The sequence below is a fragment of the Ranitomeya imitator genome, chromosome 6 (genome assembly GCF_032444005.1).
Source record: "Ranitomeya imitator isolate aRanImi1 chromosome 6, aRanImi1.pri, whole genome shotgun sequence".
NCBI lineage: Eukaryota > Metazoa > Chordata > Amphibia > Anura > Dendrobatidae > Ranitomeya > Ranitomeya imitator.
In genome coordinates this window covers 2,303,219-2,328,195 of record NC_091287.1, presented here as the reverse complement: position 1 = coordinate 2,328,195, position 24,977 = coordinate 2,303,219, and the positions used below count along the sequence as shown (strand labels likewise).

Here is a 24,977-nt window from a genome sequence, read left to right as displayed (position 1 = left end):
ACTCTTATGGCCTTGTGCATGTCACAGCAGATTGACTGTGCGGGTAAGACCAAGGCTCAAATGGTCGCTGAACTGGTGCAATTTGAAGCAGACCAAGCCTGGCCACAGAGGCCGCAGAAGCCAGCACAAGCGAACATGGTGCTGCAGCAGAGGTCCAACCACTGAATACGGGCCCTACTGGAAACCAGGGGGTCGTCGACCTCCTCCTGCAGCTGGCTCTGCAACAATGCTCCGCAGATGACCTAGAGAGACGTCTGCAGCTGATCCAGCAATACCAGGAGCGAGCCGAGTGAGAGGCCCGAGCTGAGAGAGAGGCCCAGGCCCAGCGAGCCGAGCGGGAGGCTGAGAAAGCCAAGCGCCAAGCCCAGTGAGAATATGAACGGGAGATGCTCCGGCAGGGGGGGATGCCCTCCACTGCCCAGAGCCGTGAGCCCAGCAGCGCTCAGATACCGAAGCCCCGGCCCGATCACTTTTCTGTTATGGAAAAGGACGGGGACTTGGACACTTTTCTGCGGGCCTTTGAAAAAGCCTGCCGACAGTACCGGCTGCCTACTGATGAATGGGCACGATACCTGACCCCAGGGCTGAGAGGTAAAGCTCTGGAGGCGTTTGCTGCCCTCCCTCAAGAACAAGATGGTGACTATGGGGCCATCAAGCAGGCTCTGATAGCCAAGTACCAGCTTACACCCGAGGTGTACCGTAGAGAGTTCCGGAACCTCCAACGTGGCCCACACGACAGTTACAGTGATGTGGTGCATAGACTGGGGACCCACTTTGACCAGTGGACCCAAGGACTGTCAGTGACCACCTTTGCACAGCTGCGAGACCTGATGATCAAAGACCAGTTCTTACATCTTTGCCCAGCTGAGGTGCGACAGTTCGTGATGGACAGAGAACCCAAAGACGTGACGAAAGCAGCGCAGATTGCCGATGCCTATGAGGCCAACCGTAGATCGAAAGTGCGGAAGCCAGTCACCACCAGCTGGAGAGGGGGTAAGCCTGCATCCAACACCAGTACCCCTGCCAGCCAACACACCAGTGATCCTGTCCCCGTGGCCAACAACACCAGACCTACCACCGAACCTCGCCAGTGTTACCACTGCAAGCGGCCTGGTCATATCAGTCCCCACTGTCCAGACAAGCAGAAGAACCTCCCAGCCAAGGCCCCAGGGCCTAATGCAGCAGTTCTTTTGGTGGGTGGTGTGGTTGGGAGGGTGTGTGACAAAGTACAGCACGTCACTGTGGGAGACCATATTGCTACAGGCCTCAAGGACACGGGGGCTGAACGAACCCTCATCCGACCCGAACTGGCGGCCCCTGAAGAAATAATTCCGGGGAAAACCCTAACAGTCACTGGGGGCATCAGCTGTCCCTTACCGATGGCCCGGGTTTATATTGATTGGGGTGCCGGGAGCAGGGTGAAGGAAGTGGGGCTGTCTGATAATTTGCCCACTGATGATTTGTTGGGGACTGATTTGGGGAGGATGGTTGCATACTACGTTCCTGACACCCCTCCGCAATCAACTGATGATGATGGGAAATCGCATGTGTTACCTGACCATGCTTTATCTTGTAATGATGCCTCTGATAACCATTTTTTCCCTAGGATTGATGGTGAAAATGTTGTTCCGGTGCCAACCGAACCTGATAACCATTTTTCTGCAAAGGTTAATGTGTTCATTGGTACAGGCGTGCTCAGCCACGTCGCTCTGCGGAGTGAGACGGCTGAGGAACCCCTAGCAGGGGCAAGTGTCGGTGCTACAGGAAATGGGGAGAAGCATGGGAACTGTGCGAAAGGTGATGCCATGAAAGTGACCAGTGCCACCGAGGAAACTAACGGGCCCATAAGTAGCACTGCCCCTGGAGTGTTGGGGGTGGATGGGGAGGTAGAGCCCATAGAAGTGCCGGCTGATGGGTCTGTAGAAATCCCCGGGGAGACAGCCTACGTTGCTGCTGTCACCCGCAGTCAGAGTGCCCGGAACACAGATACCCGTCTGCCTTCCGGACCCTCCTCAGTCATCAGTGTGACTGAACCAGAGCAAAAAAAAAAAGGGAAGAAGCCAGCACTGCTTATGGTCAGAACGCAATAACTGAAGTGCAATTGCACATAAATTCTAACTATTTCAAAATATGAGACATTTAGCAAACAATTGATCAATTCTTTGAGCTACCCCGCCACTTCACGGCAATCTCATAATGGGGCAGTCCTAATCTTCGTATTTTATTTACGTTGTGCCATTATGGCTTCCTGAATGCTTTGCATTGGTATGTGGCTGACCACCACTGTTGCCGCGCACGCTGGGTTATGTGCGCCATTCCTTCTGTGTTCACTGTGATTGATAGGCTGCTGTGCACACACACAGCAGCCCTGCCCCGCCTCAGGCTCAAGTTAATTGTGCACCTGTGTCTCAGCCTGTCTCACCCTTCATCTTTGGTGTGGGTTTGGCAGTGTGGAAGCCAGATCTGAAATGTCCGCACTGGACCTGATCGGCCTTTACCTGCGCTTGCTTTCCTGGCACCAAGGGAGTGATTCTGAAAATGCTCCAGGTACAGTTCGCATTTAATGTGGTCCTTTTTTTTTTTTTTTTTTTTTATACATTCAGGAAGCCATAATGGCACAACGTAAATAAAATACGAAGATTAGGACTGCCCCATTATGAGATTGCCGTGAAGTGGCGGGGTAGCTCAAAGAATTGATCAATTGTTTGCTAAATGTCTCATATTTGAAATACAGTTAGAATTTATGTGCAATTGCACTTCAGTTATTGCGTTCTGACCATAAGCAGTGCTGGCTTCTTCCCTATTTTTTTGACTGAACCAGAGGTGGACCCAGAGCAGGTCCAAGAGGGTTCCCGTGGGGAAGGGACCCTGACATCGCTTCTGGCTTCCCCTAGCCAGGAGTTTCAGGCCGCTCTGCGCACAGATGCAAGCCTAGAGAGTTTGAGACAACTCGCCGAGACGCCCACCTCCGTGACTGAGGAGAGGGTGTTCTGGGAACGAGGAAGGTTGTACCGGGAGACAGTACCCAGAAAATCGCAAAAGGAGTGGTTGAGGGAAAGACAGCTGGTCATCCCGCAGCAATTCCGGGGTGAGTTGTTACGGATTACCCATGAGATCCCGCTAGCTGGACACTTGGGGATCAGCAAAACTAAGGCCCGGCTGTCTCAACACTTCTATTGGCCTAAGATGGGGACAGATGTGTCAAACTACTGCCGCTCCTGTATCACCTGTCAAAGAGTGGGGAAGGCGGTGGACATTGTGGGCCCACTGGCCGTCTCCAGCAGCTCTGGAAAGCAATACATCCTTATTGTGGTAGACTACGCTACCCGGTACCCAGGGGCAGTAGCTCTGTCGTCAACTAGGGCAGATAAGGTGGCGGATGTCCTGTTGGCCATCTTTTAACGTGTAGGATTTCCCAGGGAAATGCTTACTGATCAAGGGACCCAATTTATGTCTCGCCTAATGGAGGCTCTCTGTAAGAGAATGCAGGTGAAGCACCTGGTACCGAGTGCGTATCACCCACAGACCAATGGCTTGTGTGAACGCTTCAATGGTACCCTCAAACAGATGCTACGCATGCTGGTTGAGACCCAAGGGCGCGACTGGGAGCGGTACCTCCCACACCTGCTTTTCGCTTACCGAGAGGTTCTGCAGGCCTCAACGGGGTTCTCCCCCTTCGAGCTCCTGTACGGCAGGCGAGTCCGGGGACCCCTTGGGTTGGTAAGAGAATCCTGGGAAGAGGAGCCGAGCCCTTCTGAAGTGTCCATAGTGGAGTATGTCATGTGCTTCCGTGACAAGATGCAGACCTTGACGCAGTTGGTGCATGACAACATGACGCAGGCTCAGGCTGACCAGAAGCACTGGTACGACAAGAATGCCCAGGAGCGGACCTACCACGTGGGTCAAAAGGTGTGGGTGCTGGTCCCCATACCAAAGGATAAGCTTCAGGCAGCCTGGGAGGGCCCGTATGTCGTCCACCAACAGCTCAACCCGGTCACCTACGTGGTCATGCTTGACCATGCTCGGGGTAGGCGAAAGGCCTTTCACGTCAACATGATGAAGGCTCATCACGAACGTGAACCTTTCATCCTACCGGTCTGCAGCTTACCCGAAGACGGGGAGGAAGGCACCCTCCTGGACATGCTGGCCCAAGCCAAGGCCGGTGGGTCCATAGAGGACGTGGAGGTAAGCGCCTCGTTAACTGAACCCCAGTGGTTGCAGTTGCAAACCACACTGGAACCCTTCCGGGTCGTGTTCTCCAACCGACCTGGGAGGACTGAGTTAGCAGTCCTCGAGGTGGACACCGGAAATCACGCCCCACTACGGCGAACACCCTATCGAATCTCTGACCAGGTGCAGCAGGTTATGCGCCAGATGTTACAGCTGCGGGTGATTCGACGGTCAAAGAGCACATGGGCCTCACCTGTAGTTCTCGTGCCAAAGAAGGACCAGACCACCCAGTTCTGCGTGGACTACAGGGGGCTCAACGCCATCACAACCTCTGATGCGCACCCAATGCCGTGCATCGAGGAGCTGCTTGAGAGGTTAGATGGCGCAAAATACCTGACAATAATGGATCTGAGTCGAGGATACTGGCAGATTCCCCTGAGCCCCGAGGTGCAGGAGAAGTCTGCCTTTATCACGCCCTTTGGACTGTACGAGACCACGGTCATGCCCTTCGGCATGAAGTATGCCCCTGCCACTTTCCAGCGGATGGTCAACCTCCTGCTTCAGGGACTGGAGGAGTACGCAGTGACGTACTTGGATGACATTGCCATCTTTAGTCCCTCCTGGAAGGAACACCTGCAGCATCTCGAGGAGGTGCTCAGGCGAATTCACCGAGCAGGACTGACTATTAAGCTGGGAAAGTGCCAGATGGGCATGAGGGAGGTCCACTACCTGGGGCTCCGGGTAGGTGGAGGCACCCTAAAGCCAGAGCCTGAGAAAGTGGACGAGATTGTGAACTGGCCCACTCCCGGGACCAAGAAACAGGTGATGTCCTTCCTGGTCACTGCAGGGTACTATAGGCGCTTTGTACAGCACTATAGTAGCCTGGCAAAACCCTTGACGGACCTCACCAGGAAGAAGCTACCCCACATCGTCAACTGGACCGACGGCTGTGAGGGGGCCTTCCAGGCATTGAGAACAGCACTGTGCAACGCCCCTGTGTTGCAAGCAGTCGACAGCAGTCGAACGTTCTTGGTACAGACTGATGCCAGCAAGTTTGGCCTTGGTGCTGTACTCAGCCAGGTTGACTCGGAGGACCAAGAGCACCCCGTGTTGTACCTGAGCCAGAAACTTTTGCCGAGGGAAGTGGCCTACTCCACCATCGAGAAGGAGTGCCTGGCCTACATGTACGGTCGCACCTTCACCGTGGTGACCGACCACAACCCTCTGCGCTGGCTAAACGCCATGTGTGGAACCAACGGCAGGTTGCTACGCTGGAGCCTTGCCCTTCAGCAGTTTGACTTCACCATTGAACACAAAACGGGCAGGGAGCATGGAAATGCAGATGGACTGTCCCGCCAGGGGCAACCTACTGGGGTTTGCATGGAGGCATATCGAGGGGTTCTGCCTCCGTAGCGCAGACCAAAAGGGGGAGGTTTCACGATATTGTATGAAATATGATGTTGTAGCTTTGTCCTTCAGCCCATGCTGTGGGCTAAACCCCCCCCCCCCTTCTCTTTTTGGCTCTCTTTGCTTCTCTGTGTGCTTCGGAGTGTATTGTAGAAGGGTGTTTTTTGCCCCGGCCATAAATTCCAGGCTCGATGCAAGTTACTTGTCCCCCTACCAACTGCACTAGCTGAAACTGGTATAGATGGCTCCAAAATCCATGAGAGTCTTTGTTCTAATATTATAAGATTCTGGGCCAACGACTTGGGCTAAGAGAATAATAAATACATATTGCTAACGTCCATCGGCGCATCTATCCATCACTGTAAGCAGGAGTCTTGAAGTCCAACAGGGAAAGAGTACGGATTATGCTGGAATGGACTGTCCTTACTAGCCTGAGTTTAGAGAGCAAATCCTAATACAAGATCAATGCTGGGTGTGTTATGATTCTGACATGTTCTGTAGCGGAGATACAGGCATTAGACTAACTTGTGTGAAATTTACTAAGGCTGAAGAGGTAGGAGGGTCTAAGGAAGCCAGCCCTGTTAGTGATGTCACGGGCTGTGGTTTATAAGTTTCTGACAGACCCCAGCAGTGAGTTTTTCTACCTGGGAAGCCCTGACTGCTAGCCTGATGCACTGGGACAGATGGAAACTCCACCAACTAGCCTGGTTGCCTGCAATGCTCCGAACACATGTAAGTGTTGATTTCTCATGTAATCCCTGTTTTTTTTATAATTACCTTTGTACATATTTTCAATTGTCTCATATTGTAACATCTTTATATAACTTTTTATAAACACTGCCTTATCTTTCGGAGTAAAAATATTTAAAGTACTAATTCGTTCTTCCTGTTCTAAAACGTACCCCAAGTCTTCTGAAGGGAATTACGCTACTGTTTTGGGTTAGCTTTGGACCCGTTTAATCGAAGCTGGTGGCAGCATACGTTTGTACTGGGTAGTTGGGAGTCGTTGTAGCGACTACGGCGTTGATAATTATTGTTCCTGCCTGAGTGGGAGTAGTTAAATCGCCTCCCTGCAGCGTGCCCAATAGCCAGTACATAGCCCAATAGCCAGTACATGGCAACTAATTACCCTAGGTGCAGTACCTAATCTGACCTGAGAGTAAGGGGGGCGCCAGAGAGCTGCAAGTTTCAAGTGGAACTGTAAGCGGGATATACATAAATACCTGCAGTTCGTGGTATATTGAAGAGCAGTGGGATACCTAAAATAAGCCTCTGCTGTAAACTAAGAGGTCAATAGCCTTGTGTGAGTTTTTTCATCACATTGTGGAGTGGAGGGATAACTAAGATAAGCCCCCCTGCACATTTGATAGCCGTCTGTTGGCCTAAAGTCACCCCGATCCGTGACGTGGGGGTGACGGTCACGGTGTGAATCGTGACAGGGACACATGCCATACTTCTCTGTGGGTGGAAGGGGGGGGGACACATGCCACTCTTCTCCGTGGGTGGAAGGTGGGACACATGCCACATTTCTCCATGGGGGGAAGGTGGGACACATGCAGCACTTCTCCGTGGGTGGAAGGTGGGACACATGCCGTACTTCTCTGTGGATGGAAGGGGGGAGGGACACATGCCACACTTCTCAGTGGGTGGAAGGTGGGAGCCGCATGCCGCACGTCTCCGTGGGTGGAAGGGGGGACACATGCCACACTTCTCCGTGGGTGGAAGGTGGGACATATGCCGTACTTCTCTGTGGGTGGAAGGGGGGGGACACATGCCAGGCTTCTCCGTGGGTGGAAGGTGGGACACATGCAGCACTTCTCCGTGTTTGGAAGGTGTGACACATGCCGTACTTCTCCGTGGGTGGAAGGTGGGACACATGCCGCTCTTCTCCGTAGGTGGAATGGGGGACACATGCCGCACTTCTCTGTGGGTGGAAGGGGGACACATGCCGCACTTCTCCGTGGGTGGAAGGGGGTACACATGCCGCTCTTCTCCGTGGGTGGAAGGTGGGACACATGACGTACTTCTCCGTGGGTGGAAGGGGGGGGGACACATGCAGCACTTCTCCGTGGGTGGAAGGTGGGACACATGCCGTACTTCTCTGTGGGTGGAAGGGGGGGGACACATGCCACTGTTCTCCGTGGGTAGAAGGTGAGACACATGCCGTACTTCTCCGTGGGTGGAAGGGGGGGGACACATGCAGCACTTCTCCGTGGGTGGAAGGTGGGACACATGCCGTACTTCTCTGTGGGTGGAAGGGGGGGGGGGGGGACACATGCCGCTGTTCTCCGTGGGTGGAAGGTGAGACACATGCCGTACTTCTCCGTGGGTGGAAGGGGTGACACATCCCGCTCTTCTCCGTGGGTGGAAGGTGGGACACATGCAGCACTTCTCCGTGGGTGGAAGGTGGGACACATGCCGTACTTCTCCGTGGGTGGAAGGTGGGACACATGCTGTACTTCTCCGTGGGTGGAAGGTGGGACACATGCCGTACTTCTCCGTGGGTGGAAGGTGGGACACATGCTGTACTTCTTCATGGGTGGAAGGGGGAGGGAATTGTGATGATGGGATATGTTATGTGGGTATCATTTTGTGTATATTTATATTTTACTGATTATCATGGTGTTCTCTTGCAGAATGAGTTATTAATGAATAATCATTTGATGAATTGCTGTTATTTGCCATTTGATATCAGCCCCCACAGTCCTGTACTGTTATCTCTCAACAGGGTCAGTGAATAATGTTGTTTGCTAATATGCTAATGATATGTTGACCTAGCTTGTTGAAACAATGAGCCCCTGCGCCCCCCTCCCCTAACCTGTGAATGAGGAGGGGGACTTGTAAATATCAGGGAGGTGAGACACAGATCAGTCCTGTGTGGAATGATGATGTGATCACAGCATAGAGAGAAAGAAGAGTATATGGACTGTGCTATCCTCTGTCTGCTGGATTGTTGGACTTTTATCCTGTTACTCAACTGCATTCAGCTTCTGGACTATTTTATCATTTGTGTGGTGGATCGTATATGGACCTTTCGTATTTTGCCTAAAGGTCTTGGAGTTGTTTACTATACTCTAGCTGTTTATTGTGTGGTACCGGAGAAGGACCCGTGACCGGACACATGCCGCACCTCTCCGAAAGAGAAAAGGGCAGGGGTGGAGAGGGGACAGCACACATCTTCGAGGTTGGAAGGACGGGACGTGCCAAATATCTCTGGAGGTGGTACATGCTGCTCCTCTCCTGTGTGGCACATGACACCTAAGAATTAAATGGTGACGGCGATCCCCCCAATGTGAAGCCATGGCCACACAAGATGTATGTGTGTGCGGTATTAAATCATGCGTGTGCATGCCCACCAGAACCCGTCACACATGATAACAGGACACAGTCAGTTCTGATAAATCTGTGTATTAGCCACACATCAGACATACAAGCCCTCCCCATAAGACACAAGAATTGTGGTCTGGCCATTGTTTCTTACTTGTAGAGGTACAAGTGACGCCATATTGGTAAAACCATGGCCGCACGTTCGCTTCTTTGTTCGACTGCGGATGAGAATAAAGCTGAGAGTTGCCATATCTGCGGGTAAGAGACGGCAGCGGCGGTGACAGGTAGTTGGCATCCTCCAGATGTACCGCTGGCCTGGTCTCTCACACCATGATGGTGCTGCAGTCGTCACTAAAAATAATCCTCACGCCACAAGGAACACGGGAGTCTCAACGCCCATCAATGCAGGTCACCAGCGGGGTCCAGCCTTTGTGGTGGTCATCCTCTTAGAGGCGGCTGTGTGGGATGAATACTGCAACTTCCAGGTGCCATGTGGTGCTGGCGGCAGGATTATCTACGGTAAGAGGAGAACACAAGGACCAATACAAACAGAGTCATGGCGCCCAGACACGCGGTGGCCGTGGCACTGAACACATGCGGGTACTGGATCACGCAGTACCACAGGAGGCCTAGGAGGAGTAGGAATAATGGAATCATGAGGCTGCCGATGTTCACAGAGTCCTGGGACGGTTCGTCCCCACCAAGGACAGAGGCTGGGGCATGCTGGGAAAGATGACAGTGCAACACACATCCGTCAGCAAGCTGGAGCGACGCCACAGTTTGAGAATCATCCCGAAGGAGCTGCCCCTGATAAATAAGGCGGACGAGCGACTCCTGTTCCGGAAACTGACTCCTAAATCAGGAAACAAGAATGGAAAGTTATAAAATGTCAGTGGGGTGCGAGGCCGCAACAGGAAAGCTGCCAGCAGGGGGCGGGGGCGCGACAGGAAGGCTGCCAGCAGAGGGCGGGGCCGCAACAGGAAGGCTGCCAGCAGAGGGCGGGGCCGCAACAGGAAGGCTGCCAGCAGGGGGCGGTGCTGCGACAGGAAGGCTGCCAGCAGAGGGCGGGGCCGCAACAGGAAGGCTGCCAGCAGAGGGCGGGGCCGCAACAGGAAGGCCGCCAGCAGGGGGTGGTGCCGCAACAGGAAGGCTGCCAGCCGGGGGCGGGGCCGCGACAGGAAGGCTGCCAGCAGGGGGCGAGGCTGCAACAGGACGGTTGCCAGCGGGGGGCGGGGCCGCGACTGGACGGTTGCCAGCGGGGGGCGGGGCCGCGACTGGAAGGCTGCCAGCAGGGGGCGAGGCTGCAACAGGACGGTTGCAAGGGGGAAGCAGGGCCGCGACAGGAAGGCTGCCAGCAGGGGGCGGGGCCGCGACAGGAAGGCTGCCAGCAGAGGGCGGGGCCGCAACAGGAAGGCTGCCAGCAGAGGGCGGGGCCGCAACAGGAAGGCTGCCAGCAGAGGGCGGGGCCGCAACAGGTAGGCTGCCAGCAGGGGGCGGGGCCGCAACAGGAAGGCTGCCAGCAGGGGGCGAGGCCGCAACAGGAAGGCTGCCAGCAGAGGGCGGGGCCGCAACAGGAAGGCTGCCAGCAGGGGGCGAGGCCGCAACAGGAAGGCTGCCAGCAGAGGGCGGGGCCGCAACAGGAAGGCTGCCAGCAGGGGGTGGGGCTGCGACAGGAAGGCTGCCAGCAGGGGGCGAGGCTGCAACAGGACGGTTGCAAGCGGGAAGCAGGGCCGCAACAGGAAGGCTGCCAGCAGGGGGCGGGGCCGCAACAGGAAGGCTGCCAGCAAGGGGTGGTGCCGCGACAGGAAGGCTGCCAGCAGAGGGCGGGGCCGCAACAGGAAGGCTGCCAGCAGAGGGCGGGGCCACAACAGGAAGGCTGCCAGCAGGGGGTGGGGCCGCGACAGGAAGGCTGCCAGCAGGGGGCGAGGCTGCAACAGGACGGTTGCAAGCGGGAAGCAGGGCCGCGACAGGAAGGCTGCAGCAGGGGGCGGGGCCGCAACAGGAAGGCTGCCAGCAAGGGGTGGTGCCGCGACAGGAAGGCTGCCAGCAGAGGGCGGGGCCGCAACAGGAAGGCTGCCAGCAAGGGGTGGTGCCGCGACAGGAAGGCTGCCAGCAGAGGGCGGGGCCGCAACAGGAAGGCCGCCAGCAGGGGGTGGTGCCGCAACAGGAAGGCTGCCAGCCGGGGGCGGGGCCGCGACAGGAAGGCTGCCAGCAGGGGGCGAGGCTGCAACAGGACGGTTGCCAGCGGGGGGCGGGGCCGCGACTGGACGGTTGCCAGCGGGGGGCGGGGCCGCGACTGGAAGGCTGCCAGCAGGGGGCGAGGCTGCAACAGGACGGTTGCAAGGGGGAAGCAGGGCCGTGACAGGAAGGCTGCCAGCAGGGGGCGGGGCCGCAACAGGAAGGCTGCCAGCAGAGGGCGGGGCCGCAACAGGAAGGCTGCCAGCAGAGGGCGGGGCCGCAACAGGAAGGCTGCCAGCAGAGGGCGGGGCCGCAACAGGAAGGCTGCCAGCAGGGGGCGGGGCCGCAACAGGAAGGCTGCCAGCAGGGGGCGAGGCCGCAACAGGAAGGCTGCCAGCAGAGGGCGGGGCCGCAACAGGAAGGCTGCCAGCAGGGGGCGAGGCCGCAACAGGAAGGCTGCCAGCAGAGGGCGGGGCCGCAACAGGAAGGCTGCCAGCAGGGGGTGGGGCTGCGACAGGAAGGCTGCCAGCAGGGGGCGAGGCTGCAACAGGACGGTTGCAAGCGGGAAGCAGGGCCGCAACAGGAAGGCTGCCAGCAGGGGGCGGGGCCGCAACAGGAAGGCTGCCAGCAAGGGGTGGTGCCGCGACAGGAAGGCTGCCAGCAGAGGGCGGGGCCGCAACAGGAAGGCTGCCAGCAGAGGGCGGGGCCACAACAGGAAGGCTGCCAGCAGGGGGTGGGGCCGCGACAGGAAGGCTGCCAGCAGGGGGCGAGGCTGCAACAGGACGGTTGCAAGCGGGAAGCAGGGCCGCGACAGGAAGGCTGCAGCAGGGGGCGGGGCCGCAACAGGAAGGCTGCCAGCAAGGGGTGGTGCCGCGACAGGAAGGCTGCCAGCAGAGGGCGGGGCCGCAACAGGAAGGCTGCCAGCAAGGGGTGGTGCCGCGACAGGAAGGCTGCCAGCAGAGGGCGGGGCTGCAACAGGAAGGCTGCCAGCAGAGGGCGGGGCCGCAACAGGAAGGCTGCCAGCAGGGGGTGGGGCCGCGACAGGAAGGCTGCCAGCAGGGGGCGAGGCTGCAACAGGACGGTTGCAAGCGGGAAGCAGGGCCGCGACAGGAAGGCTGCCAGCAGGGGGCGGGGCCGCAACAGGAAGGCTGCCAGCAAGGGGTGGTGCCGCGACAGGAAGGCTGCCAGCAGAGGGCGGGGCTGCAACAGGAAGGCTGCCAGCAGAGGGCGGGGCCACAACAGGAAGGCTGCCAGCAGGGGGTGGGGCCGCGACAAGAAGGCTGCCAGCAGGGGGCGAGGCTGCAACAGGACGGTTGCAAGCGGGAAGCAGGGCCGCGACAGGAAGGCTGCCAGCAGAGGGCGGGGCCGCAACAGGAAGGCTGCCAGCAAGGGGTGGTGCCGCGACAGGAAGGCTGCCAGCAGAGGGCGGGGCCGCAACAGGAAGGCTGCCAGCAGAGGGCGGGGCCACAACAGGAAGGCTGCCAGCAGGGGGTGGGGCCGCGACAGGAAGGCTGCCAGCAGGGGGCGAGGCTGCAACAGGACGGTTGCAAGCGGGAAGCAGGGCCGCGACAGGAAGGCTGCCAGCAGGGGGCGGGGCCGCAACAGGAAGGCTGCCAGCAAGGGGTGGTGCCGCGACAGGAAGGCTGCCAGCAGAGGGCGGGGCCGCAACAGGAAGGCTGCCAGCAGAGGGCGGGGCCGCAACAGGAAGGCTGCCAGCAGGGGGTGGGGCCGCGACAGGAAGGCTGCCAGCAGGGGGCGAGGCTGCAACAGGACGGTTGCAAGCGGGAAGCAGGGCCGCGACAGGAAGGCTGCAGCAGGGGGCGGGGCCGCAACAGGAAGGCTGCCAGCAAGGGGTGGTGCCGCGACAGGAAGGCTGCCAGCAGAGGGCGGGGCCGCAACAGGAAGGCTGCCAGCAAGGGGTGGTGCCGCGACAGGAAGGCTGCCAGCAGAGGGCAGGGCCGCAACAGGAAGGCCGCCAGCAGGGGGTGGTGCCGCAACAGGAAGGCTGCCAGCCGGGGGCGGGGCCGCGACAGGAAGGCTGCCAGCAGGGGGCGAGGCTGCAACAGGACGGTTGCCAGCGGGGGGCGGGGCCGCGACTGGACGGTTGCCAGCGGGGGGCGGGGCCGCGACTGGAAGGCTGCCAGCAGGGGGCGAGGCTGCAACAGGACGGTTGCAAGGGGGAAGCAGGGCCGCGACAGGAAGGCTGCCAGCAGGGGGCGGGGCCGCAACAGGAAGGCTGCCAGCAGGGGGTGGGGCTGCGACAGGAAGGCTGCCAGCAGGGGGCGGGGCTGCGACAGGAAGGCTGCCAGCAGGGGGCGAGGCTGCAACAGGAAGGCTGCCAGCAGGGGGCGAGGCCGCAACAGGAAGGCTGCCAGCAGAGGGCGGGGCCGCAACAGGAAGGCTGCCAGCAGGGGGTGGGGCTGCGACAGGAAGGCTGCCAGCAGGGGGCGAGGCTGCAACAGGACGGTTGCAAGCGGGAAGCAGGGCCGCAACAGGAAGGCTGCCAGCAGGGGGCGGGGCCGCAACAGGAAGGCTGCCAGCAAGGGGTGGTGCCGCGACAGGAAGGCTGCCAGCAGAGGGCGGGGCCGCAACAGGAAGGCTGCCAGCAGAGGGCGGGGCCACAACAGGAAGGCTGCCAGCAGGGGGTGGGGCCGCGACAGGAAGGCTGCCAGCAGGGGGCGAGGCTGCAACAGGACGGTTGCAAGCGGGAAGCAGGGCCGCGACAGGAAGGCTGCAGCAGGGGGCGGGGCCGCAACAGGAAGGCTGCCAGCAAGGGGTGGTGCCGCGACAGGAAGGCTGCCAGCAGAGGGCGGGGCCGCAACAGGAAGGCTGCCAGCAAGGGGTGGTGCCGCGACAGGAAGGCTGCCAGCAGAGGGCGGGGCTGCAACAGGAAGGCTGCCAGCAGAGGGCGGGGCCGCAACAGGAAGGCTGCCAGCAGAGGGCGGGGCCACAACAGGAAGGCTGCCAGCAGGGGGTGGGGCCGCGACAGGAAGGCTGCCAGCAGGGGGCGAGGCTGCAACAGGACGGTTGCAAGCGGGAAGCAGGGCCGCGACAGGAAGGCTGCAGCAGGGGGCGGGGCCGCAACAGGAAGGCTGCCAGCAAGGGGTGGTGCCGCGACAGGAAGGCTGCCAGCAGAGGGCGGGGCCGCAACAGGAAGGCTGCCAGCAAGGGGTGGTGCCGCGACAGGAAGGCTGCCAGCAGAGGGCGGGGCTACAACAGGAAGGCTGCCAGCAGAGGGCGGGGCCGCAACAGGAAGGCTGCCAGCAGGGGGTGGGGCCGCGACAGGAAGGCTGCCAGCAGGGGGCGAGGCTGCAACAGGACGGTTGCAAGCGGGAAGCAGGGCCGCGACAGGAAGGCTGCCAGCAGGGGGCGGGGCCGCAACAGGAAGGCTGCCAGCAAGGGGTGGTGCCGCGACAGGAAGGCTGCCAGCAGAGGGCGGGGCTGCAACAGGAAGGCTGCCAGCAGAGGGCGGGGCCACAACAGGAAGGCTGCCAGCAGGGGGTGGGGCCGCGACAAGAAGGCTGCCAGCAGGGGGCGAGGCTGCAACAGGACGGTTGCAAGCGGGAAGCAGGGCCGCGACAGGAAGGCTGCCAGCAGAGGGCGGGGCCGCAACAGGAAGGCTGCCAGCAAGGGGTGGTGCCGCGACAGGAAGGCTGCCAGCAGAGGGCGGGGCCGCAACAGGAAGGCTGCCAGCAGAGGGCGGGGCCACAACAGGAAGGCTGCCAGCAGGGGGTGGGGCCGCGACAGGAAGGCTGCCAGCAGGGGGCGAGGCTGCAACAGGACGGTTGCAAGCGGGAAGCAGGGCCGCGACAGGAAGGCTGCCAGCAGGGGGCGGGGCCGCAACAGGAAGGCTGCCAGCAAGGGGTGGTGCCGCGACAGGAAGGCTGCCAGCAGAGGGCGGGGCCGCAACAGGAAGGCTGCCAGCAGAGGGCGGGGCGGCAACAGGAAGGCTGCCAGCAGGGGGTGGGGCCGCGACAGGAAGGCTGCCAGCAGGGGGCGAGGCTGCAACAGGACGGTTGCAAGCGGGAAGCAGGGCCGCGACAGGAAGGCTGCAGCAGGGGGCGGGGCCGCAACAGGAAGGCTGCCAGCAAGGGGTGGTGCCGCGACAGGAAGGCTGCCAGCAGAGGGCGGGGCCGCAACAGGAAGGCTGCCAGCAAGGGGTGGTGCCGCGACAGGAAGGCTGCCAGCAGAGGGCGGGGCCGCAACAGGAAGGCCGCCAGCAGGGGGTGGTGCCGCAACAGGAAGGCTGCCAGCCGGGGGCGGGGCCGCGACAGGAAGGCTGCCAGCAGGGGGCGAGGCTGCAACAGGACGGTTGCCAGCGGGGGGCGGGGCCGCGACTGGACGGTTGCCAGCGGGGGGCGGGGCCGCGACTGGACGGTTGCCAGCGGGGGGCGGGGCCGCGACTGGAAGGCTGCCAGCAGGGGGCGAGGCTGCAACAGGACGGTTGCAAGGGGGAAGCAGGGCCGCGACAGGAAGGCTGCCAGCAGGGGGCGGGGCCGCAACAGGAAGGCTGCCAGCAGAGGGCGGGGCCGCAACAGGAAGGCTGCCAGCAGAGGGCGGGGCCGCAACAGGAAGGCTGCCAGCAGAGGGCGGGGCCGCAACAGGAAGGCTGCCAGCAGGGGGCGGGGCCGCAACAGGAAGGCTGCCAGCAGGGGGCGAGGCCGCAACAGGAAGGCTGCCAGCAGAGGGCGGGGCCGCAACAGGAAGGCTGCCAGCAGGGGGCGAGGCCGCAACAGGAAGGCTGCCAGCAGAGGGCGGGGCCGCAACAGGAAGGCTGCCAGCAGGGGGTGGGGCTGCGACAGGAAGGCTGCCAGCAGGGGGCGAGGCTGCAACAGGACGGTTGCAAGCGGGAAGCAGGGCCGCAACAGGAAGGCTGCCAGCAGGGGGCGGGGCCGCAACAGGAAGGCTGCCAGCAAGGGGTGGTGCCGCGACAGGAAGGCTGCCAGCAGAGGGCGGGGCCGCAACAGGAAGGCTGCCAGCAGAGGGCGGGGCCACAACAGGAAGGCTGCCAGCAGGGGGTGGGGCCGCGACAGGAAGGCTGCCAGCAGGGGGCGAGGCTGCAACAGGACGGTTGCAAGCGGGAAGCAGGGCCGCGACAGGAAGGCTGCAGCAGGGGGCGGGGCCGCAACAGGAAGGCTGCCAGCAAGGGGTGGTGCCGCGACAGGAAGGCTGCCAGCAGAGGGCGGGGCCGCAACAGGAAGGCTACCAGCAAGGGGTGGTGCCGCGACAGGAAGGCTGCCAGCAGAGGGCGGGGCTGCAACAGGAAGGCTGCCAGCAGAGGGCGGGGCCGCAACAGGAAGGCTGCCAGCAGGGTCGAGGCTGCAACAGGACGGTTGCAAGCGGGAAGCAGGGCCGCGACAGGAAGGCTGCCAGCAGGGGGCGGGGCCGCAACAGGAAGGCTGCCAGCAAGGGGTGGTGCCGCGACAGGAAGGCTGCCAGCAGAGGGCGGGGCTGCAACAGGAAGGCTGCCAGCAGAGGGCGGGGCCACAACAGGAAGGCTGCCAGCAGGGGGTGGGGCCGCGACAAGAAGGCTGCCAGCAGGGGGCGAGGCTGCAACAGGACGGTTGCAAGCGGGAAGCAGGGCCGCGACAGGAAGGCTGCCAGCAGAGGGCGGGGCCGCAACAGGAAGGCTGCCAGCAAGGGGTGGTGCCGCGACAGGAAGGCTGCCAGCAGAGGGCGGGGCCGCAACAGGAAGGCTGCCAGCAGAGGGCGGGGCCGCAACAGGAAGGCTGCCAGCAGGGGGTGGGGCCGCGACAGGAAGGCTGCCAGCAGGGGGCGAGGCTGCAACAGGACGGTTGCAAGCGGGAAGCAGGGCCGCGACAGGAAGGCTGCAGCAGGGGGCGGGGCCGCAACAGGAAGGCTGCCAGCAAGGGGTGGTGCCGCGACAGGAAGGCTGCCAGCAGAGGGCGGGGCCGCAACAGGAAGGCTGCCAGCAAGGGGTGGTGCCGCGACAGGAAGGCTGCCAGCAGAGGGCGGGGCTGCAACAGGAAGGCTGCCAGCAGAGGGCGGGGCCGCAACAGGAAGGCTGCCAGCAGGGGGTGGGGCCGCGACAGGAAGGCTGCCAGCAGGGGGCGAGGCTGCAACAGGACGGTTGCAAGCGGGAAGCAGGGCCGCGACAGGAAGGCTGCCAGCAGGGGGCGGGGCCGCAACAGGAAGGCTGCAGGCAAGGGGTGGTGCCGCGACAGGAAGGCTGCCAGCAGAGGGCGGGGCTGCAACAGGAAGGCTGCCAGCTGGGGGTGGGGCCGCGACAGGAAGGCTGCCAGCAGGGGGCAGGGCCATGACAGGAAGTCTGCAAGTAGGGAGCGAGGCCACAACAGGAAGGCTGCCAGCAGGGGGCCACGAAAGGAAGGCTGCAAGTAGGGAGCGAGGCCACAACAGGACGGCTGCGAGCTGGGCATGAGGCCGCAACAGGACGGCCGCCATCGGGTGCAAGGCTGCGACAGGAAGGCCGCCAGCAGGGAGCGAGGCTACAATAGGACAGCTTGTGAGTCTACAACAGGGGAGGCAATGGAGATTGAAGACAGAAATGTACCATGAAGACCAGCAATGGCCATCACCGGGCTGTGGTACTACAGCGAGCTGCCACCTTGACATGCCCAGATTATTACACATCGGTTAATACGCTATAACAGGAAAGGCAGCGCTGTGCCCTTATGACTTCACCAAAACCACAAAAATAGGACATGTCATGGAAAACAGCCGCAACCCCAAATAGTAGCAAACGGATGTGTTAAATGGTCTGAGTCCCATAAGGCTATGTGCACCCGTTCAGGATTTTTTGCTTTTTTTTGACAGTTTTCCTCAGGGAAAACTTAAACGCATACATAAGCATCCCATAATTTTTAATGCATTGTACAATTTTTGTTCACATGATGCGTTTTCTCCCCGCAAAAAAAAAAAGTATTGCGGTAAAAAACGCAGCATGTTCATAAATTTTGCGGATTTTTTGTGTTTTTCCGCTATTTAATGCATTGGGAAGCTCCGGAAAAAATTGGGTAAAAAACGCGTCAAAGACACTAAAAAAAGCATGCGGATTTCCTCCAGAAAAAGTCCGGTTTTGTACAGGAAAATTCTGCAGAAAATCCTGACGTGTGCACATAGCCTGATAATGAAAGTGCCCTAAATGCTTCAACTAGATAACGCCAGCCCTGCGCTGCCCCCTGTGGAGCGGTCAATGATGAGGCAGCGGTGGCACAGACCCCCTAATGACCAGAATAGTTACCCCTGAGGCACCAGGGTGTACGCTGTGCAGCCCACCGCCCCCAAACTGATGTCGCTGCTCTCCAGCCACTTACCTCTTGATGTGCAGGACGGAGTCGGTGAGCCGGACGGACACCACGCGCTCCGTTTCATTCAAGAACTTTAATCGCAGAGTTATTGTATTCTGTGTCCCTGTAGAATCACCGTGTGTTGGGGGTCCTCTGTGTCGCACAGGGGGCGAGACACAACTAGAGGAGGGTCTCTGGTCAACAGATGTGAAGTGATTACTCAGCGAGGAGTCCAGACTAGTAGAAGAGCTCCCAGCATCCTCTGCAGTGTCAGACGTGGGTCCTTCAGGTTCACCACTGTCAGGGGGCCGGTCAGTACAATTCACGGGTGGTCTTGGTTGTGGCTCAGCTCCGCGTCCTGCAGAGGCCTGCGACCACCATGGAGCAGATCCCCTCTCAGAAGTGTGGGTAGAAATCCAAGCCAAGGCGATGAGCGAGATCAGGAGAAGAATCGCACAGAGAATGGTAACCTCATCCCCGATGCCTTCTATCAGGGCCATGGAGATGACGCTGCAAGAGAGAGACCACCACATGAGGACCACCGACTACCCGGCATCAGGACCACAGCCATCACAAGAGGACCACCAACCACCCAGGCAGTAGGACCACGGCTACCATATGAGGACCACCATCTACTCAGGCACTAGAACCACGGCTACCACATGAAGCTCACCACCAACCACCCAGGCACTAGGACCACGGCTACCATATGAGGACCACCATCTACTCAGGCACTAGAACCACGGCTACCACATGAAGCTCACCACCAACCACCCAGGCACTAGGACCACGGCTACTATATGAGGACCACCATCTACTCAGGCACTAGAACCACGGCTACGATATGAGGACCACCATCTACTCAGGCACTAGAACCACGGCTACCACATGAAGCTCACCACCAACCACCCAGGCACTAGGACCACGGCTACCACATGAAGCTCACCACCAACCACTCAGGCACTAGGACCACGGCTACCACATGGAGCTCACCACCAACCACCCAGGCACTAGGACCACGGCTACCATATGAGGACCACTGACTACCCGGCATCAGGACCACAGCCATCACAAGAGGACCACCACCAACCACCCAGGCACTAGGACCACAGCTACCATATGAGGACCACTGACTACCCGGCATCAGGACCACAGCCACCACAAGACCACCATCTACTCAGGCACTAGAACCACGGATACCACATGGAGCTCACCACCAACCACCCAGGCACTAGGACCACGGCTACCATATGAGGACCACTGACTACCCGGCATCAGGACCACAGCCATCACAAGAGGACCACCATCTACTCAGGCACTAGAACCACGGCTACCACATGAAGCTCACCACCAACCACCCAGGCACTAGGACCACGGCTACCATATGAGGACCACCGACTACTCAGGCACTAGAACCACGGCTACCACATGAAGCTCACCACCAACCACCCAGGCACTAGGACCATGGCTACCATATGAGGACCACCATCTACTCAGGCACTAGACATGGCTACCACATGGAGCTCACCACCAACCACCCAGGCACTAGGACCACCATCTACTCAGGCACTAGAACTACGGCTTCCACATGATGCTCACCACCAACCACCCAGGCACTAGGACCACGGCTACCATATGAGGACCACTGACTACCCGGCATCAGGACCACAGCCATCACAAGAGGACCACCAACTACTCAGGCACTAGAACCACGGCTACCACATGAAGCTCACCACCAACCACCCAGGCAGTAGGACCACGGCTACCATATGAAGACCACCGACTACCCGGCATCAGGACCACGGCCACCACAAGACCACCATCTACTCAGGCACTAGAACCACGGATACCACATGGAGCTCACCACCAACCACCCAGGCACTAGGACCACGGCTACCATATGAAGACCACCGACTACCCGGCATCAGGACCACAGCCATCACAAGAGGACCACCATCTACTCAGGCACTAGAACCACGGCTACCACATGAAGCTCACCACCAACCACCCAGGCACTAGGACCACGGCTACCATATGAGGACCACCGACTACTCAGGCACTAGACATGGCTACCACATGGAGCTCACCACCAACCACCCAGGCACTAGGACCACGGCTACCATATGAGGACCACCATCTACTCAGGCACTAGAACCACGGCTACCACATGATGCTCACCACCAACCACCCAGGCACTAAGACCATGGCTACCATATGAGGACCACCATCTACTCAGGCACTAGAACCACGGCTACCACATGAAGCTCACCACCAACCACCCAGGCACTAGGACCACGGCTACCATATGAGGACCACTGACTACCCGGCATCAGGACCACAGCCATCACAAGAGGACCACCAACTACTCAGGCACTAGAACCACGGCTACCACATGAAGCTCACCACCAACCACCCAGGCAGTAGGACCACGGCTACCATATGAAGACCACCATCTACTCAGGCACTAGAACGACGACTACAACATGAAGCTCACCACCAACAACACAGGCAGTAGGACCACGGCTACCATATGAAGACCACCGACTTCCCGGCATCAGGACCACGGCCACCACAAGACCACCATCTACTCAGGCACTTGAACCACGCCTACCACATAGAGCTCACCACCAACCACCCAGGCACTAAGACCACGGCTACCATATTAGGACCACTGAATACGCGGAAGCAGGACGACCACAAGCCATCAAGAATTACTAAGGCAACAGGACCACTAGCCTCCCCCCCCCCCCCCATAACAAACAGAGCCCGATCATACAGCCCCCATCATCATCATCATTGTACTGGGCAGCACGGTGGCTCAGTGGTCAGCACTACAGGGTGGCAGCCCTGGAATCTTGGGTTCAAATCCCACCAAGAACATCTGCAAGGACATTGTATGTTCTCCCCGAGTTTCCTCCGGTTTCATCCCAGAATACAAAGACCGACTGATGGGGAATAGGATAGTGAGTCTCATTGGGGACAGTGATGATAATGTGTGCAAACTGAAGCGCTGCGGAATATGTTAGCGCTATATAAAAATAAAGATTATTATTATACAGAACCCATCATCATTATACAGCCCCATCATCATTATACAGCCTCATCATCATTATACAGCTCCATCATCATTATACAGCCTCATCATCATTATACAGCCCCATCATCATTATACAGCCCCATCATCATTATACAGCCTCATCATCATTATACAGCCTCATCATCATTATACAGCCCCATCATCATTATACAGCCTCATCATCATTATACAGCCCCATCATCATTATACAGCCTCATCATCATTATACAGCCCCATCATCATTATACAGCCTCATCATCATTATACAGCCTCATCATCATTATACAGCCCCATCATCATTATACAGCTCCATCATTATACAGCCCCATCATCATTATACAGCTCCATCATTATACAGCCCCATCATCATTATACAGCCCCATCATCATTATACAGCCCCATCATCATTATACAGCCTCATCATCATTATACAGCCTCATCATCATTATACAGCCCCATCATCATTATACAGCTCCATCATTATACAGCCCCATCATCATTATACAGCTCCATCATTATACAGCCCCATCATCATTATACAGCCCCATCATCATTATACAGCCCCATCATCATTATACAGCCCCATCATCATTATACAGCCTCATCATCATTATACAGCTCCATCATCATTATACAGCTCCATCATCATTATACAGCTCCATCATCATTATACAGCCTCATCATCATTATACAGCTCCATCATCATTATACAGCTCCATCATCATTATACAGCCTCATCATCATTATACAGCCTCATCATCATTATACAGCCTCATCATCATTATACAGCTCCATCATCATTATACAGCTCCATCATCATTATACAGCTCCATCATCATTATACAGCCTCATCATCATTATACAGCTCCATCATCATTATACAGCTCCATCATCATTATACAGCCTCATCATCATTATACAGCCTCATCATCATTATACAGCTCCATCATCATTATACAGCTCCATCATCATTATACAGCTCCATCATCATTATACAGCCCCATCATCATTATACAGCCTCATCATCATTATACAGCCTCATCATCATTATACAGCCTCATCATCATTATACAGCTCCATCATCATTATACAGCCTCATCATCATTATACAGCCTCATCATCATTATACAGCCTCATCATCATTATACAGCCTCATCATCATTATACAGCCTCATCATCATTATACAGCCTCATCATCATTATACAGCTCCATCATCATTATACAGCCCCATCATCATTATACAGCCCCATCATCATTATACAGCCCCATCATCATTATACAGCCTCATCATCATTATACAGCCTCATCATCATTATACAGCTCCATCATCATTATACAGCTCCATCATCATTATACAGCCCCATCATCATTATACAGCCCCATCATCATTATACAGCCCCATCATCATTATACAGCCTCATCATCATTATACAGCCTCATCATCATTATACAGCCTCATCATCATTATACAGCTCCATCATCATTATACAGCCCCATCATCATTATACAGCCCCATCATCATTATACAGCCCCATCATCATTATACAGCCTCATCATCATTATACAGCCTCATCATCATTATACAGCTCCATCATCATTATACAGCCCCATCATCATTATACAGCCCCATCATCATTATACAGCCCCATCATCATTATACAGCCTCATCATCATTATACAGCTCCATCATCATTATACAGCTCCATCATCATTATACAGCCTCATCATCATTATACAGCTCCATCATCATTATACAGCCTCATCATCATTATACAGCCTCATCATCATTATACAGCTCCATCATCATTATACAGCCCCATCATTATACAGCCCCATCATCATTATACAGCCCCATCATTATACAGCCTCATCATCATTATACAGCCCCATCATCATTATACAGCTCCATCATCATTATACAGCTCCATCATCATTATACAGCCCCATCATCATTATACAGCTCCATCATCATTATACAGCTCCATCATCATTATACAGCCTCATCATCATTATACAGCCCCATCATTATACAGCCCCATCATCATTATACAGCCCCATCATTATACAGCCTCATCATCATTATACAGCTCCATCATCATTATACAGCCCCATCATCATTATACAGCTCCATCATCATTATACAGCCTCATCATCATTATACAGCCCCATCATTATACAGCCCCATCATCATTATACAGCCCCATCATTATACAGCCTCATCATCATTATACAGCTCCATCATCATTATACAGCCTCATCATCATTATACAGCTCCATCATCATTATACAGCCTCATCATCATTATACAGCCTCATCATCATTATACAGCCCCATCATCATTATACAGCCCCATCATCATTATACAGCCCCATCATCATTATACAGCCTCATCATCATTATACAGCCCCATCATCATTATACAGCCCCATCATCATTATACAGCCTCATCATCATTATACAGCCTCATCATCATTATACAGCCCCATCATCATTATACAGCCCCATCATCATTATACAGCCCCATCATCATTATACAGCTCCATCATCATTATACAGCTCCATCATCATTATACAGCTCCATCATCATTATACAGCCCCATCATCATTATACAGCCTCATCATCATTATACAGCCTCATCATCATTATACAGCCCCATCATCATTATACAGCCTCATCATCATTATACAGCCCCATCATCATTATACAGCCTCATCATCATTATACAGCCCCATCATCATTATACAGCCCCATCATCATTATACAGCCCCATCATCATTATACAGCCTCATCATCATTATACAGCCTCATCATCATTATACAGCCCCATCATCATTATACAGCCCCATCATCATTATACAGCCCCATCATCATTATACAGCTCCATCATCATTATACAGCTCCATCATCATTATACAGCTCCATCATCATTATACAGCTCCATCATCATTATACAGCTCCATCATCATTATACAGCCCCATCATCATTATACAGCCCCATCATCATTATACAGCCCCATCATCATTATACAGCCCCATCATCATTATACAGCCCCATCATCATTATACAGCCCCATCATCATTATACAGCCTCATCATCATTATACAGCTCCATCATCATTATACAGCCCCATCATCATTATACAGCCTCATCATCATTATACAGCTCCATCATCATTATACAGCTCCATCATCATTATACAGCCTCATCATCATTATACAGCCTCATCATCATTATACAGCCTCATCATCATTATACAGCCTCATCATCATTATACAGCCTCATCATCATTATACAGCCTCATCATCATTATACAGCCCCATCATCATTATACAGCCCCATCATCATTATACAGCCTCATCATCATTATACAGCCCCATCATCATTATACAGCTCCATCATCATTATACAGCCTCATCATCATTATACAGCTCCATCATTATACAGCCTCATCATCATTATACAGCTCCATCATCATTATACAGCCCCATCATTATACAGCCTCATCATCATTATACAGCCTCATCATCATTATACAGCTCCATCATCAT

The 24,977-nt window shown here is 56.8% G+C and overlaps 1 protein-coding gene across 1 annotated transcript; it reads right to left on the bottom strand.

Moving 5' to 3' along the window:
* Positions 1 to 8,969: 8,969 nt before the first annotated feature.
* Positions 8,970 to 18,958, bottom strand: TMUB1 (transmembrane and ubiquitin like domain containing 1). Its single transcript, XM_069729042.1, has 2 exons — positions 18,378 to 18,958; positions 8,970 to 9,757 (listed from the first exon to the last, which is right to left on the bottom strand). The coding sequence occupies exons 1-2, from the start codon at positions 18,881 to 18,883 to the stop codon at positions 9,415 to 9,417; spliced, it is 849 nt and encodes a 282-aa protein (XP_069585143.1). The 5' UTR covers positions 18,884 to 18,958; the 3' UTR covers positions 8,970 to 9,414.
* Positions 18,959 to 24,977: the final 6,019 nt, after the last annotated feature.

Excerpts from the sequence above, each read along its gene's own strand:
- TMUB1 (XM_069729042.1), bottom strand. The coding sequence starts at position 18,883 with ATGTGGTGGTCTCTCTCTTGCAGCGTCATCTCCATGGCCCTGATAGAA. Across the intron at positions 9,758-18,377 it reads TCCGTCCTGCACATCAAGAG|GAGTCAGTTTCCGGAACAGG; the intron begins GTAAGTGGCTGG and ends TTCCTGATTTAG.